Raw genomic sequence first — 18,576 nt, forward strand, 5'->3', positions numbered from 1 at the left:
AGCTGACTACATGGCTTAGAGAAACAATTTAATTTTGTGACTATTCTTTACCTTACACTATGCAAGTGCTAGCATAAGCTGAAATTATTGCTCTTTTTGCTGAGAACTCGTGCTGCGCTATTGTGTATAAACTGCAGTCATGGAAGTCGATTCACTAAAATGCAAGGGGTAGTGGAAGTAACATCATATACCTTTTGACCTTAATGGTGTCATAGAAAGTTCCATCATATGACCCTTGACCCTGCATCATCCCAAGAAGTGATGTCATATATCTATAATCATGATGACATCACAAAAATGAACATTGCTGAAGTAACGTAATTGCATAATTAATATAAGATTTTCTTGTAGGGGAGAGTAAAAGTTGGGGGTTCTCATCCTTGATAAAATATTGACAAAAATGTAATTTATTAGTGCATTTTAATGCACAATTTTCGCATATTCTAAAAAGCAGTAGGCTCTAAAAAACACTCACTGGGCGTGGCTAAGATGGCGGCCTGATCCGACGCTCCTTCAGGAGGCTCCCCGGCCCGGATCCCCTCTTAGCCCCTACATCAGCATTGGAACCCTTAGCTGACGACTTTTGTGCCCGGGGAGGACGGGGCATCTGGTGGCTATCCCCGTGGCTACGAGTGGGCGTGCGACTGCCTCTGGGGACTGCTATCTTCCCCGTGGAGCGAGATCGGTTGTACGGAGAAAATGGCGGCTTGGGCGCAGAGTGACCCGCGGCGAGTCCTGCTTGCAGCTGCCCGCCGAGAAGAGCCCGCCTGGGAGGCCGCCAAACAGTGCTGACGGTGGGAGCAACTGTGACCAAACGTGCCGGTGGCGCCTGATGAGTTCTGGGACAGGCGGTGAGCACAGCTTGAGGCGGTGGCGACGCTGACCGGGAAGCGCGAAAATTGAGACCGGTGATTGGGGCCTGCAGCCGCAAGCCTGATCCCCGGCGCTTTGCCCCATAGAGTGAGAGAGGTGGTTTGCCAGCAGTCGCCTATCCTGTGAGGGGCTGCGGAGAACCGGCGCAGACTCCGGCTGAGGCGGCGCCTAAATACCGAGGTAGAAGGAGGTGGGTATGGCCTGCGGCGGCAAAGGAGGCGCTGGGTGAGCGCAAGAATCGAGCCCCTGGCGCTGGTCCTGGCGCAGTTCGCCTTCCAGAAGCATCGGCGGTGGCGAATGGGCGGCAGCACCTAGCGTGAGGGACAGAGGCGCCATCCTTGAGCTTGACCCGGTCCCCAGAACAGCTGTTCCCCTGCGATGGCCTAGGGAGCGAGGGCCAACACGTAAAGAGAGCGGCCCGGAGCGACAGACCTGATGTGGGCGGCCCAGCGCCTGTAGTGCTCTATTAGCGGGAGGTGAGCACCAACGGAGCACCTGGGACCTGAGTCGGCTTCGGACCCAGAAGGACTTGGGGTTCAGTAGCCCGATCTGCGGACCTCTGGCAGTGCATTCCCCCCTCGTGGAACGGCTCCCGCCGGGGCTGCGGCCGGCGCAACATTGACAGCACGCTACAGCAGCGCGCAAATTGAGCATGGCCTGCTTATCAGCAGCGGCAACCTTAGTGTGGAACGGAGGCGCAAGGCAGGAGGACAGTGCAGCAATCAGCCCGCCCTACCCAGAGCCAGTGCACGCAGAAGGCGAAGTGCAGCGGCGGGGCTAGCGAAGATTGCCCACTGCCGGGGGGCTCTGCAGCCGGGGAATGCTCACGGCGTGGAACGTCTGGGGCCCGAGTCGGTTTGGGCCCAGGTAGAGCCGGTGATGTAAAGACCGAATCACGCTGCCAGGCAATGGGAAGGCCCAGAGGCGGACATCCTGCAAAGCCCCTCCCCCCTTGCAGCTAGAGGGTGACGCGCACCGGGGCCACCGGCCACCTAGTCATTGTCTACACCCGGAAGAGCTCGGCCCACGGCCTGTGCTGCTAGTACAGCGTGGGGGAGTGCACTCGCCAGGAGGTCTTCTGTTCGTGCTGGCCCAAAGAACAGGGCATTTGGCGCATCATGGCTAATACGAGCCAAAGGGGCGGCCGCACCATCACCGAAATGCTATCCAAGGGTACCCCCAAGGGAGAGAAGAGCCCAATGCCCCCGGCAGCAGCAAAAGACCCCTCAGGACAGGAAGATGGAGGGGCTCCCATCACTAAAGCCTTCCTAGAGTCCCTATTTAACTCCCTGAGGGAGGACTTTCAGACGCTCAAACAAGACATGGCGGGGGAACACAGGGAGCTGAGGCGGGATGTGGATGGCCTGGGGGATCGAGTGGCAGCGGTGGAGGAAGTGGACCAAGCCAGGAGCGTGGAGGTGGAACAATTGCAGCAGGAAGTGGTTCGCCTCCGCGAGCAGCAAGTCGATATATAGGCGCAAGCGGGGGACCTCGAAAACCGCTCTCAACGAAACAACATACGGGTCAGAGGAGTGCCTTCCAAGATGGAGGGGAGCAACGTTGCCAGCTTCCTACAGGGATTGTTCCGTGAGATTGTGGGGGAGTCTGCATTGACAGGGCGCACAGGGTGAGCCTGGAGCATCAGGCGCCGGCTCCCCCGCCTGATATCCTAGCCTTCCTACCTGACTTTCCTTTAAAAGAAAGAATCCTAAGGGAGGCTCGCCAGAAGCAGCCCTTGCAGTTTCAAGGCCACTCAGTGGCATTATATCAGTACCTCGCTGTCATCACCCTGCAAAAGAGGAAGGCCTTCAGGGTGGCAATGAAGTTCTTGCGGGACAACGGGACTCCCTACTCACGGGGCCACCCCTTCAGGCTCATCTTTAAATGGAAAGGAAACCTACACCAACTTTGTTCCCTGCGGGACAGGTGCACCCTACTGGGCTTCGACACGGAAAATGACTTGCAAACGGAGGGGGCTTTGCCGCGACCATCTCAAGATAAATCACCAAGCACCTCACGACAGGGATGGCAAAGAGTGGGACGCCAACGTTCACCCCAAGCTGCTCTTAAACCGGACCCGATGACGATGGCTCAGGAGCAAGCGGCGGCTATCCAGGAAGTGTCTAAGGACACAGTGACCTTGAACGGATGTTGCGCTGACAGAAGGGGTTTCATCTTTGCACTGACACTTCGCAGGTGCGACGGGGGATGGGCGGGGGGCCAATGAGGTCGCCACTGCCACACACTCCTCCGCTTATTGTTACCACAGGTCTGAACTGTGTACTGACAGGCCTGGGACTATGGTTTGCATTTGGGGGTCACGGGTTGGGGTACGGGAGGGGTGGCGGGGGGAGATGTGGGGGTGGGAAGGGGGAGATAGGTCGGTCCTGGTTGGGGGGATTTTCGGGGGAGGGGGGAGGGATGGGAGTTGGGGGAAGGGAAGGTGGGGGGTTCAGGAGAGTTTTGGGGGGTAGGGGAGGGAGGGTCGTCCAGTGCTCCACTTTTGTCCCTTTATTCTAGATTTCGCTTCCAAGCAGGTTGGTGGGCCCCACCTAGCAATATCGGTTCTCCTCCATCTGTCATGAGTCACCAGATTGTAGACACAGACATGACCTATACCACCACATACTATGCCACCGACCACCCTTAAGATACTGACCCTAAATGTGCGGGGTCTCAATAACCCTGTTAACCGACGTGCTATCCTATCCCACCTGGAAAACACGCAAGCGGATATATGTTTGCTACAGGAGACACATCTGTTGGCCCGAGATTGCCACCGACTCCGCTCACGTAAATTTCCATGGCAATACTTCTCTTCTAGTCCTACCAAGACAGCAGGGGTGGCAATTCTGGTGGCACGACACTTCAAGGGGGAGGTCCTCCATAGGAGCGTGGAACTGCGGAGGAGGATGCTTGAATATCGCTTTGCCCAAGGGGGTCTCACGTTTACAGTTGGGTCCCTATACGGCCCCAATGAGGGCCAAGAACGATTCCTGCACTCAGCTCTCACTGAAGCTACCGCCACATCAGACAGACATATTATATTAGGGGGGATCTGAACATGGTCTTCGACGCTGTCATGGATAGGTCTGGCCAACGCACTCACCAGACGGGAGCACTCTCGTCCAGTAGCATAGACAGGCTAAAGGACCTAGATCTTCACGATCTCTGGCGCCTAAGCCACCCGCACGAGAAGGAGTATTCCTATTACTCTAACGCACACAAAATATATGCCAGATTAGACCACCTATTGGCTTCAAGCCCGGTGTGCACTCTTGCTACCTCCACAGACATAGGGGTCATTTCACTGTCGGACCATGCACCAGTCATCACTACACTCACCCTACCACCTGCATCATACCCCCTAGAGTGTGGCGGCTCCGTGACACGTTATTGCATAGGAAGGACGTAGTGAAACATGTTCAAAACGCTATTCAAGACTACCTGTCTCACAATACCAACTCGGACACCACCCACATGACTCAAAACAGGGATAGGCAAAGCAAACGGGACAAACTTACACAATGCGTACATGAACTAGAACAAATTCACCAACGAACTGGGGCCCCAAGAATTTGGAAACAACTCAAAGCAGCGCGGAAATTTCTAGCGGCGCTAGAAATGGACTGCGCGGAATACGCAGCACTGAGGCTCCAACACGCCTACTATACCGGAGGGGATAGATGCTGACGCCTTTTGGCCAACTGGTTACGGGTGGCACGGCAACAGCAGAAGGTCAGGGAGATCTCCATGGTGACAGACGATGCCCAGATAGTGGTTACTTTCCGCAATTTTTATGCTACTCTGTACACCGACTGGCCCCCGAACCGCCCGGCTGCGGTGAATTTCTTGGAATATCTGGAGAGGGACATCCGCATTGAAGAGGTGGTGGCCGCTATCGCCCAGCTCAAATCAGGGAAAGCCCCAGGCCGGAAGGCTTTTCAGCTATTTTTTATAAGACCTTTTGCACCACACTCGCCCTGCTTCTCACCCGCCTCTTTAACACCTTCGCCGAACCTAGTGCCATCTCACCTGATCTCCTCCTTGCATCACTATCGGTCATCCCAAAGCCAGGGAAGGACAGGACTTAATGCGGAGCATACAGGCTGATCTCATTACTCAATGTCGACCTCAAATTATATACAGGCATCCTCGCGCCACAACTGGCCCCCTATCTTCCAGGCATCGTAGACCCAGATCAGGCGGGCTTTGTCCCTGAGCGTCAGACGGTGGACAACACCAAACACGTAGTCCACCTGATCGAAAAAGCCTTCCGAATACCAGGGGAACGTATGATGTTGGCGGTCATCGCCGAGAAAGCGTTCAACCGGGTTCATTGGCCCTATTTAGAACTCGTTTTGGCCAAGGTGGGGATTGGAGAGAAGTTCCGTACTTTTATCTTTAATTGTTACAAATCCCCCACTGCAGTAGTACGGGTTAATGGCTACAGTTCAGCCAGTTTTGGTATCGAGAGGGGTACGAGGCAGGGGTGCCCACTGTCACCCCTCTTGTTTGCCCTGTACATGGAACCACTCGCTCAGAGAATCCGTCAAAACCGAGCAGTGACTGGGATAAAGTTTGGAAGCTTCACACATACTATCAGTCTCTACGCAGTATTCCATTACCAATATTTTGTAAAGGTGCTTCTATAAGCCAAGAAGCATGTCAGATCCAACAGTGGTCCTGCAAGCATAACAACACATGCTCACTTACATTCATTTATTCACACTCATTCTATCATTAGCACTGACTTGCACTCATTAATTTTTACTTACTCTTGTGCACTCACTCTCACCCTCGATCACTCATACATACTCTCTCACTCACTCTTACTCTGACTCACTTAGACTTACTCATTTTGAAGCATACACACAGGCATCCATGATCCTATATGCAAACATGCATGCTCACACATATATACGCTCTTTCATTACAACTCACTCTCACCCACATGCATGCACACAACAAACATTAAAACCATAATATTATTGTTATATAAGATGCCAGTGAAGATCTAGATCTTACTGCTCCACTTTGTTTTACACTAATAGTGAATAATAAATTATTATTCACTATAAGTGTCATTAAAATGCACAGAAAACGAGGTTAGGGCTTGATTCTGATAATGCGAGACACCCCTGTGTTCTGAGCACTGATTTCCCCACCTTTCAGGCCAGGGGTCACAAAGGCAGTGTCGGGGTAGCAATGTTGCAAATGTGACCCCTGGAGACCCCTAATTGATATCCATGACTTCAGTGTCTTAAAAATACAATAAGCATGGGGTTCTTCAATTTAATTATGGAGGGCAACATTCCCACAAATAAGATGTGCAAAAAAAAAGCCATTGATAAAAGGGAAATACCTTTCTTGATTAACAGAGTCAGGAATGTTGAAATTGCACCATTCCATATGCCCGTACTAATTCCATTTGAAATACCATATGATGAGACAGAAATTTTGGTTGTATGACGAAATTTCTGTGCAAGCACATTTTGTAAATCACTGGTCACTGGCATTCCTTGTTAGGTCCATAAACTGTTAAACATTCATAAATTCCAAAATATTTAGATTGCCGGTAGTTTTCCACTCTGCAAAAACCTACAAATGTAACTTAGTCAAGGCAGGGACATCTTAAGGATTAGAGGGCCCTAGGCCAAACACATTTTTGGGGCCCCTGTTAGGAACAGCGTTATATTTATGATCAAATGTCAGCTTTTTTCACGCCCTTTATGTAAAAGTGACCGACATTGCAGACACACTGGTCGAAATTCTGAATATGTTTATATCTAATATTCAGGGACAGTGATATGTGATTTCAATATTGTAATATAGCAGCAGTTTATTAGCAATATTGCAAATCATCTCTGCAACTGAGGTCCTCTTTTGATGTAAAAGGAACTTTTTTATGGATGTTGCATGGTACTGAAATATCCGTAATAAACTCACACACATCACTCATATTAAAATACATATTAATGGAAAAGAATATTTAAAACTATCTATGCTTAAGAATCATTCAGGTCACCAGGGCAGGACTGTGTATAGAACAGATCCAAATCTATTATCACCCTGAAAGGCTGGGTCTCTGGGCTGGAGCCCACTTTGCCCATACCTTAAAACGTCTCTAAGTCAAGGGTGGGAGTAAATGTGTTTTTGAATAGGAACAGGAAGCGAACACCCTAAAAATTGAAAGAAATACATAGACTCCATGACTTTCTCCATAGTAAAATATTTAAAACACGTTTTCGGGCTTAGTAAGACTTTGCATCACAGCTAATGCATTTTGGTTGCAGAAATGTATATGAATATTAGTACTCAATTCCTGGGCATCTACAACAATCTCTGGCTCCCAGAAGAGAGATGTTTGCTTCAAGGGAGGGGTAACTCAGGGTCCCATCACAACTTCATCAGTAATTCCAATGTGGTAATTTCACACCTGAAATTATTAACACCATGGGTATCATTAATTTCAATATGCAATATGATCTTCTTTCCATGGGTAATGCCCTATAGATCCCCAATGAAATGAGGAATAAGACTAGAAATCACTGCTAGCACACCAATTTTGGCAAGTTTTTCTCAATTTCCAGGTCAATTTCCGGGTCAATTTCTGGGTGTAATTCCACTGGGTCTGATTGAGCAAATCCTTCCGTAATGTCACATGAAATCACTGCATTACTTGAAATACCGATGTAAGCAGAATCTCCTATTTCTTCCCAAATCATTATAAAGAGACTGAAAAGAATGAGGACCTTAGTGAGCAACGTTATAATTTCATTTTTTCCAGTAAAAAAACTTTCGGGAAGCAGTCCCTGTCCTCGCGCAAGAAAGTCATTGTCCACAACTTCTTAGTCAGCAAGAAAGGCCACTTTTTTAAGACAGGTGTGAACACATCAAACAATCTTGTTTATTCATTTAATTAATTATTAAACCAAACAGCTCTCAGCCTAACAGAACCTTCCTACCCAACTGATAAACCCCCCACCAAGTTAAGCCTAAACAAACCAGAAGCCCCTAACTCTTATCTATACCCCTTCCTATCCTACAACTGCCTTTTGAGGATGGACCAACCCGCTCCAGGCTGCCCACCCCACACAAAGAAAACAACCTGTCTTACAGTGGCAAAAATAAAAAAAAAAACCCTAGCCCACCAGAATGAAGGCACTGGAAAAACAAAAAGGACCCAACGAAAAACCATGGGGGAGGGTGGGTGGGACAAAACAAACCTCGCCGCCCGCCTCCCTAGTGCGCAATGCTATCCTGCCCTGCCTGGCCCTAATTAACCCACCTGGCCCTCGCTCATCAAGACCCACCTGCCGTGGCCACTGATGCTGCGCGAATCTACCCGGGGAGAGACCGGCTCGCGCAAGGCTCTCCCCAGTTCCCCCCTCGCGCAAGAAAGTCATTGTCCACAACTTCTTAGTCAGCAAGAAAGGCCACTTTATTAAGACAGGTGTGAACACATCAAACAATCTTGTTTATTCATTTAATTAATTATTAAATCAAACAGCTCTCAGCCTAACAGAACCTTCCTACCCAACTGATAAACCCCCCACCAAGTTAACCCTAAACAAACCAGAAGCCCCTAACTCTTATGTATACCCCTTCCTTTCCTACAACTGCCTTTTGAGGATGGACCAACCCGCTCCAGGCTGCCCACCCCCCACTAAAAATCCACCACCCAGGAAAACCTTTAGAGTTTTCCTGCCCCACCCGCAGAGTTAAAAGGAACGCTGAGAGCACCACAATTGAACATCAAGCACCTTGGCAACTAAATCACGTAACTCTAAAAGATAAAAGGATTGACCCATTGGTGAAAGATGGACACCATCCGCACGAAATAGGTGCCATTCCGAAACCTGCAAATGAGGGTGGGCCAACGCATAAATACATAAATCCTTACAAAAGATTCTCATAGCACGGTTCACCTATTTCCGTGCTTTTTCCATAGCAGAATCCTTCCTTGCACCAGTCCAGTGAGGTCGAGGTACGAATTCAGTCCAGATTAACATGGTGGTTTCCCATGCTACCTTGAGTACTTCCAGATCCATTTGCATAGACTTAATCAAAGTTAAACCAGATAAAGAGACAAGGTCATTCTCGCCCAGATGAAGCACTAGCAGGTCAGGCGGGCCCCCACCCTTCAGACAAAGAGTAGCCAGCAACTGAAGCAACCCCCCCATCGCATTCCCCCAATCCCATGCCACACAACCTCGTCGGTTAAACTGCTGAGCCCCAGAGAGCGCCCACAAAGTTTTCCTTCTGCAGCCACAGCAGCCCATTTCACGAAGAAGTGTCCAATAATCCACACTCTCTGTTTTAAGCCAGCCCGCCTGAGCCAGGGACCTAGAAGAAAAAGAAATGTTAATAGTGCAAAAATGCGCTACTTTCGCACATTTTTCTCGCAGCACTTCGACCTCCAACGCCCAATTGTACGGATCCGAGACCAATCCCACCCCAAACGAGCAGCCTCCGTCGCCGCCCCAATCCTAAAGGAGTGTGTACCAAACTGGGAAGGTTCCAACCCCAAAGTGAACAAGACCTTTCGGAGCACAGCCAATAACTGGGCAACGGTAAGGGGACTGCCATCAGCATGACAAAAAACCACACCAGGCGAAAAAACCCAAGACTGCAAAAAACACTCCCACTCACGCACCGGGCAACAATCCACAACACCACTCCTACCTAAGAAAACCCACTTACCCCTACCCAACTGGTCCGTTTTGGAAGCGCGCAACCAAATGCGCAACCTATCATGTTCCAAAATCACTTCGTCACTGGTCAAACCCACCCTGGTGCGCAAACCTAGAAGCTCAGAAGCCCAAAAGGCTACGAAGAACAGCCATACAAAACACAAACGAAATTTGAAAAACTCAAAATCATCATAACAGCAACCCCTTAAATGAGATAACAACTGCTGAAGCAAGTCAAAAGTGACTGGGCGGCGCAACAACCTGGAAACAGACTGCAACCTACCCAGCCCTTTCAAAACCTTCCTGACCAACACCCCCTCAACTGGATCCCTCCCCCAGTGCAGCAGACCATAAAAAGAAACCCCTGCCAATTTGCTGGAAATGGTCGTGTGAGACAGACCTTTATCAACAAGATGTAACACAAAAGACAACAAAAATTGCTCTGCAGACAACCCTCCATGCGGTACAGCAAAGCCTTTACCAAATTCCCAAAATTCCCTCCAAGCTTTCTAAATAACTCCGGCGAGTAGAAGAAGCTACCGAATGCTCCACCAGCTGAGAGACTCTCACTCCCCCCAGGCCCATACGTACTGTGTAATCTGAGTCTGCTTGGGATCTGCCCCAGGAGCCAATCTGCGGAATTCTGACCACTGAAATCGAGATAAAGCGTCCGCTATACAATTAGTGGTCCCAGGTATATGTTGCGCTTTGAAAACAATATTCAACTTCATACACTGCAACATGAACACACGCAGCAACTTCAGGACACGCAGATCCCTTGCCTTCTGATGATTAATCAGCTGAACTACCGCCAGATTATCCACGTGGAACAACAGAGATCTGTCCTGAAATTCAGCACCCCAGATGCACAGAGCCACTAGCAGGGAAAACAACTCTAAAAAGGCAATACTACGGCCATGACTCCGCCAATGATCTGGCCAGCTGGCAGCGCACCATCGCCCTTCCCAGAAGATACCAAATCCATGGGCACCAGAGGCATCCGTGTAGATCTGCACTTGCCAAACCATGTCCTCTTCCGCGAAAAAGAGAGACACGCCATTAAAGTCCCGCAAAAAAGACAACCAGAGACTCAGATCTGCCCTGATGGCCGCCGTGATGCGCACACTGGGGTGCGGAAGATATGCCCCGGACAAGGACATGCCCAACCTCCTACAAAAGGTCCTGCCCGCTCGAACCACCCGGCACGCAAAATTCAAGTACCCCAAAAGTTTCTGCACTTTCCAGAGCTCCAACTTGCGCTCCACCACCACAGAAGACAAAAAGAAAGAAATTTCTTGCACTTTAGCAGCGGGCAATCTCGCCACCATGGCCAATGTATCAATCTCGATTCCCAGAAAAGTCAAAGTGGTGCTGGGACCTTCGTCTTGTCAGCAGCCAACGGCACCCCCAACTCCCCGGCCATCGCCTGAAAAGTCTGCAATGCCAGCCGACACTGAGCGGAATCCCGCGCCCCAATAAACAGGAAATCGTCCAGGTAATGGCAGACCAGCCCAAGGCCACTGATGAAGGAAAATCGCCACTGCAAGAAAGTACTAAATGTCTCGAACAATGCACATGACACCGCACACCCCATAGGCAAGACCAGATCAACATAATACTTCCCCTGGAAATGCATCCCCAACAGGCCAAAATCAGAGGGATGGATTGGCAAAAGGCGAAAAGCCGACTGTATGTCACATTTTGCAAGCAGAGCACCCCAACCCGCAGTCCTCACCAACCCCAAAGCATCGTCCACCGATGCGTAAGAAACACTCGAATCCTCTGGGGCAATGAAGTCGTTGATGGAAGAATCCTCGGGCCAAGACAAATGATGAATAAGCCGGAATTCACCAGCCGCTTTCTTGGGGACAACTCCCAAAGGGGACACAATCAAATCCGGCAACGGGCAGTGCAAAAAGGGGCAAGCCACTCTGCCCGCCGCCACATCAGCATTTAACTTCCTCTGCACAACCTGGGGGAGTTCTTTAGCAGATTTCAAATTGTCGGACCACCTCCCACTCCAAGGTCCCTGGTACCCAATCCGAAAACCCACTTTGAAACCCCTAGACAAGCGTTTTGCCGCATCCACATCTGGGTAATCCTGCAACCAGCAATCCAACAGCACCACATTAATAGGAGTAGGAGCCCTTTGCGCCAAAGTGAGAAGACTGGCCTCTGCCCCAAGAACCCCGACCTGCATCGCCCCCGCGGTGGCCCGGGAAACATTGGGTGAGTGTGTGCCGACCACCACACTGGGCACATTCATGCTTGTATCTACACAAAGGCCGGGCACACAGGCCCCTGTTGTAATGCCAACAGGTGCCCGAGAGAGTGGACTGTCCTCTGCCCAGAACCCCCGCCCCAACGTGAGCGGGGCGAGAAGGAAAGGGCCGATACGTTATCGGTAAACCACTAGCCGTGTGAGTAGTGGCGGGGGGATGGGCTGAAGACATCCACTGCAACCACAACTCGGTATCAACCTCACCCCAGGAACGCTCAGGGAACAAGCTCATCCACGCACGGAATTCCTCGTCATACGACAGCCAAGCAAAACCCCCAAAATAGCTGTAGGCTTTCCTGATGACGTCCACATATTTCAGCATGGCCACAGCCTTATCCGCATGAGGCTGGCAGTAGACACTAGCATAAATCAAAAAGGCAGACGTCCAATTTTCAATGGACTTGGGAAACCGCGGCCTCCGCGCCAACTCCAACTCCTCCTCCTTAGACCCTTCTTTTAAATGCAAATCCCGATGGAGCAATTTAAAAACATCAACAAACTCAATTACCCCAAATGCGAGATTTAGTTTTTTCCGACAAGTGGGAACCTAACGGCATACCAATGCCAGAATATGGCAATTTCGTGGGAACAGCCGGGTCCCCTGCATTGGCCACAGGAGCCACATCACCTGACCGCCCCGCTGAAGCGGCGGTCTCCTCCCCTCGAGACGTAGCCGGCACAGTAGCCTGCCGCTCAGACAGCTTTGGATGAGCAACTTGCTCCCCCACATTCCCATCTCCAACACCAATAGAACGAGTCTGTTTAACGGGGAGACTCTCCCCTTGCTGACACACAGACCACCAACCCTTCTTACCTGTAGGCAACTGTGCCAACTTCTGCCGAAACACCGCAGGATCCCCTTGGCGTGGCCGCTTAGCCGGAATTCTCGCTGCTGCAGGGTCCGCTCCAGACTCCTGCAAAACACTGAGAACATAGGATTGCCCCAAAGCCCCGGTCCGAACCGGTAACCCAGGAGCAACCTCCTCATCCCGAACTTCTCCCTCCTCCCAATCATCATCATAAAGATCCAAATGTAAAACATCATCTCCAACATAGTCACCACTTCCACCAGGAATCTCCCCTTCTCCCACACCTCCCTCATAAGAGTCCCATTGAAAACCAGTACTGCGCACTGCGCCCTGTTTCTGAAAAAGGGGGTCCGCTCCAGAAACCCCTTCCGCTCTCCCCTCCCCAGAAACCGCCATTGGGGCAGCCCGTGAACCACTCTGAATGGGAAACTGAGGACCCGCAGGAAGACCAGTACTGCGCACCGCGCCCTGTTTCTGAAAAAGGGGGTCCGTCCAGAAACCCCTTCCGCTCTCCCCTCCCCAGAAACCGCCGTTGGGGCAGCCCGTGAACCACTCTGAATTGGAAACCGAGGACCCGCAGTAAGAGGAGTCTTCCGCACGGCCGCTCAGACCGGACCGCACCGATACCGATGCGCCGAAACCCCCAGCCGCACCTAGAGAAGTCACCTCCGAATCCGCACCAGTGGCCAACCCTACTCCCCGGCCACCACCCAAAGGGCCACGCCGCTGGACAGGTACAGCAAGGGGCGCCCCCCGTGGTTTGGGAAAGGACACAGTGGAAGGAGGGCAAGGAGCAGCCGAGGCATCCCCCACAAAATGCACACCCCCAGAAGGCTGTGGGAAAAGAACAGGAAGCGAAAGAGGGCCCACCACCCCCTCCGAAGGCCCGCGCACAACCCCATCCAGGAGAATAGCAGGCGGGGTGGACTCCCCACAAGCAACCGAGCAACCCTGGGAAAAGGGGGAAGGAGACGCGGAAACACAGCCCCCAGGCCCCACAGGGCCCACAACATGACCCTCAGAAGCCTCTGACATTGCAGGAAACCCAGGTGCAGCACATGGGGCTGGCGAAAGCAGATAACGCTGCCCATTGAAAACCAGGAAAGGGCCCAAACCAGGCTGGGGGGGCTCCACCACTGGAGGGGGGGCAGGCACTGAAGCAGACCGCAAACCAGGCTCGGAGGAAGGGCCTCCAGACACCAGGTACCTCCCCCGCCGACCTCTTGCTGATGAGGTAGGCTTAAGGGTCTTGCATGCTGGAAAAGTATTCCCCTTCCGAAGGAGCCTCCCCCCGGAGCGACCCCGCCTCCCGCCGGACACCCCATGCACAACAGCAGCCCCACTGGGGGGGGGACATACCTGTGGCAGGGGGCCCGGCACTCCAGAGCGGGCATGGAACTGCTCCTCGGGACCCGCCTCGCCTGAAGGCTCTGCCTCCGGCATCGCCGCCTCGCCGTCGTCCTCGCTCTCAGCCGGTGGAGAAAGGCATGCCGATACTGCCTTGGCAACTCCCCCGGCCGCCTTGCGAACGGGGCGGGCGAGCCCCACCCACACCGCGCCAGAGACACCAGGGGACAGCAAATCCTCACGCCCGGCCCTGCAAAGGACCCGGACCGCCCTCCGCACTTCCTCCGAGTCCGCCATCTCCAGGTAAAGCCCAGGGAAAGCACACAAAACGAACCTCGCTGCCCACCTCCCTAGTGCGCAATGCTATCCTGCCCTGCCTGGCCCTAATTAACCCACCTGGCCCTCGCTCATCAAGACCCACCTGCCGTGGCCACTGATGCTGCGCGAATCTACCCGGGGAGAGACCGGCTCGCGCACGGCTCTCCCCAGGTCCCCCCTTATTATAGCCATAAACTGTCCTGCCAAGTGTATCCGATAAAAGTATAATGCACTACATACTAAGCTATAATTAACATTTTATGCAAGATTAAATACATTGTTTTGTCCTTTAATGGGCAACAGAAAGTAAATGCCTAATCACCAAGGAAGACCTCACAAGGGTCAACTAGTGAGTTTACTACTTCCACGCAGCTGCGTTCCATAAAGTTGTGCTTCCAAGATATAAAAGTTAAAAATGAAGTCCTAACCACAGCACCCTTGTCCAGGTATAGTTTGAACAAAACAGAATACATTTAGCCAAGCTAATGAAGATGGAAAGAATGAGAACATTGTCTTGAGACCTGTAGAGAGTAGCTAAAGGAGTGCAGGGAAACACATTGCACAATTTGGTCACACACATTTCTAAGCCGCAAAGGCAACGTTTCCAGTTACTCACCCCAACTGGTGCTAGAGTGGCAGAAGATTTGAAGATTTGATAATAATAGCAGTAAACTGGTACAATATAATTGAAATGTGTCACATGGAGCTAGATGTGCCAGCTCATGAGCATGCGCACAGTCATCATTTTGTAAACAGGGTAAACAATATCTGTTTTGTTCACCCCCTCTAGGTGTCCCTCCAAAATCTGGATGCTTTGGAAATATCATGGAGGTCCCGACAACTGGAGTTGACTGTTCAACCGCAATGCAAGACGAGCTAGCATATTGTGGTAGGTATCATCTCATTCCTGACAGGCTACCATATTGTAGTTGGTACAATTTCTTGTCTGAATAGCATGAACCAACAAACTCATTTTCCATCTCATTTTATGCAAATATAATTTGAGGGTGCTTAACTGCAAGAAGCATAAAGTCCAGGGCCAATGGAATTATCCGATGGAGAGGGCCAAATTATGCAACAGGGTTGACTAAATAATGCTGCAAGAAAAGACAAATTATGCAGGGTAATAAGGCACATTTTGTAATAGTATATACACTGTGTATGTTCATAGGTTACACCCTCACAATGAACTGGTAAGTATCTCCCATATTACATCTGTAGCAAAATGGGTTCTGCCCATTTAGTCTGCAATGATTTTTGTTTTTAGATCACCTGGACGTGGACTTTTTACTGTAGGTGAGCCTCACAACAACTGTCTCATGCATAGTAATCACATGGTTGAAGGACTGCAAGTGTTTATCTCCAGTGTCTCCTATTGAGATGAAGCTGCTGCAACTCATAAAGGGCAAGGGGCACTTGGCTGGCTACACATGAACACATGTTTACACATATGAGGGCTGAACATGTAAGACAATCATCATGTGCAACCTGCCAACTGTGCACAGGTAGCCTGGCACAGAAGAGTCTCTACAGAGTTAGAAAGGATAGGGTCTCTTTTCCTCCTGAAGGGCTGAGGACTAAAGTGGAGTTCTTCCCCCAAAAAGTAGTGCACCAGGAGGCGTGTTTGCACAGTGGCAGCCAGCATTGCTCACGGGTGGCAGGGCAGGCGTGGTTGGGAGGGGAGAGAAGGGTGGGTGGGGGTTGTGCCCAATGTAAAAAAAACACTTACCTTGCCGCTGGGTCCTGCGTGTTTGCTCCTGCTCTCCTTGACTTGACTTGAGGAACAGGAAGCACAGCCAGGCTCCCCTGACCAATCACAATGCTGCAATGCAGTGTTGTGATTGGTCTGAGCATCCTAGTTTGATGCTGAGCCAGGGAATGGGGGCCTGGGCATGTTCTCAAAGCAAGATGTAATGCAGCCTGCATGGAGAACAGGGAAACTGCACAAGACTGTTTAGGCAGCCCGCGGACAGGATAAAGAGTCATGTGCACTTAACAGTAGGCAAACCACTCCTCCTCTGACCTACTCTGGGAACAGAGCAGTCCCACCCACCCACAAAGATGCATAGAAACATAAAAAGATAATAACTCAAAGTTATTATCATTTTATGTTTCCTTTATATTGCACTACTTAAAAGCAGTGGGGCGACGCTTCTCCGCCATAGCAGTAATGTCATCAGTGATGACACTGACCATGTCATGAGTGATATATGTGATGTCTTAAGCAGAGCATTGCGGCGCGTGAGTTATAGTTAGCTCAGCTAACTTTAAGTGCTGAAATTATAATGAATTCCTACTGTTGTTTATTCCATTTCCCAACTATAATGTTCCTGTAACCTTTGTTTTTTTTCTGTGAATTGCTAAGGTTTTTTAAATGCTAATTCCTAACTATAACTTCACTATAACCTTTTGGGCTTTTTCAAGGTTTCAGTGAATATATATATATATATATATATATATATATATATATATATATATATATATATATATATATATATATATATATATATATTCACTGAAAAAACCATAGGTTATAGACCATATATAGTTAGGAATTAGCATTTAAAAAACCTTATTTTACTCACACAAAACCATTGAAATTCCATATATAGTTAGTTGCACTAACTATATATTGCGCACCCGCAATCCACTGCTGATCATGTCACATATTACATCATTCATGACATGGTCAGTGACATCACTGATGACATCACTGATGACATCTCAAATGACATCACTGATGACATCTCACTTGACATCAATGATCACATCACTGATGATATCATTCATGTGATAATACAATGCATCTCCTCACACTCTAATATAACCTCCGTTACACCCAGTGTTAAATACAGAGTATAATTTTTGAAACCATTGACACACCAATACTAGTTACTACATACGCACTCACTGATTCCTATGTCTACACACACATTCACTCATACAATCATTCATACATACAATCACTCATCTTGACAACACTATCATATGCACTCATACACCTATACAGACACTCACACTCTGCCACTCATCCATGGAGTTACTCACACACCTAGTCAGTCCTGAAAAGAATCAATCACACTTCCATTTTCTCATCTATACAGTTAAACACAGAACACCTTACATTTTTTAAACATATACTAACACATACTTACTCTCTTATAGAATCACTGATACAAGTACACATTGATCTGCACAGAGTCACACACCTCCCAGCCAGCCATACACACACTCAGTCTCCCATACAAATACTTGTGCAACCAATCAATAACCCATATAGCTACTTATATAGCTACTGATCAACACATGAAGCAGCTTGCACAACAACAGACATACTGATGCACACTTTCAGACAGTTTAGTCACTAACCCGTGCATTCAGTAAGACGCATTTAATCACTCACTCATACAGTCAATCACGCACCTACTAAAACCTTCATTCAGACACTTATACATCCACTCATTCTTCAATATGTAAAACATATTTAAACTTTACAGAAACACATAATCACTGGATGTTGTCATCAGTGATGTCATCAGTGATGTCACTGACCATGTCATGAATGATGTAATATGTGACATGATCAGCAGTGGATTGCGGGTGCGCAATATATAGTTAGTGCAACTAACTATATATGGAATTTCAATGGTTTTGTGTGAGTAAAATAAGGTTTTTTAAATGCTAATTCCTAACTATATATGGTCTATAACCTATGGTTTTTTCAGTGAATTTTCAAGGTTTTGTAAATGCTAATTCCTAACTATATATGGTCTATAACCTATGGTTTTTTCAGTGAATTTCAATGGTTTTTTAATAGCAAATATCATAAGCTGTCGAATGTCAAGTACGTGGTAAGTGAAAACATTTTCGTGTTTATGCACACTGATCTGCTTTGAATGGTGCCCCCCCCCCTCATTTCTATTAGGAGTACTCTCTCTTTGCAGATAGTGAAAGGTAGTTAACGCAGGTCTTTGCCCCCATTGTAATCCGTCGTGCCTGCTTCTCTCTCCATTTGATTCATTGTTATCCAAGTATTTACTGTTTTAGAATTAGTTCTCTTTGGTTCATTCTCTATTTACAAACAAACACAGAGTCGCAATACTCTGTTTAGTCTTTGCAGATAACGAAAAATCGTGTAAAAAAAAAGAAAAGGAATCGAGCAAAATCAGTAGGCCACTAATGGGATCTCTTTTTGACCTCGCTAAAATAGAAACATTAGGAACAACCCCTCATGACAAATACAAAACTAGTG

General features: G+C 49.1%; 1 protein-coding gene across 1 annotated transcript in view; it reads left to right on the plus strand.

The window, feature by feature from the left end:
• The window catches only part of LOC144773872 (lysozyme g-like), a 930,039-nt gene that overhangs the window by 357,284 nt on the left and 554,179 nt on the right, over positions 1-18,576 (plus strand). The window contains exon 4 of the mRNA XM_078658957.1: positions 15,115-15,213. Within this exon, the coding sequence (XP_078515083.1) occupies positions 15,115-15,213 (99 nt within the window). The remainder of the gene's footprint in view (positions 1-15,114; positions 15,214-18,576) is intronic.

The sequence above is a fragment of the Lissotriton helveticus genome, chromosome 8, assembly GCF_964261635.1.
Source record: "Lissotriton helveticus chromosome 8, aLisHel1.1, whole genome shotgun sequence".
Taxonomy (NCBI): Eukaryota; Metazoa; Chordata; class Amphibia; order Caudata; family Salamandridae; genus Lissotriton; species Lissotriton helveticus.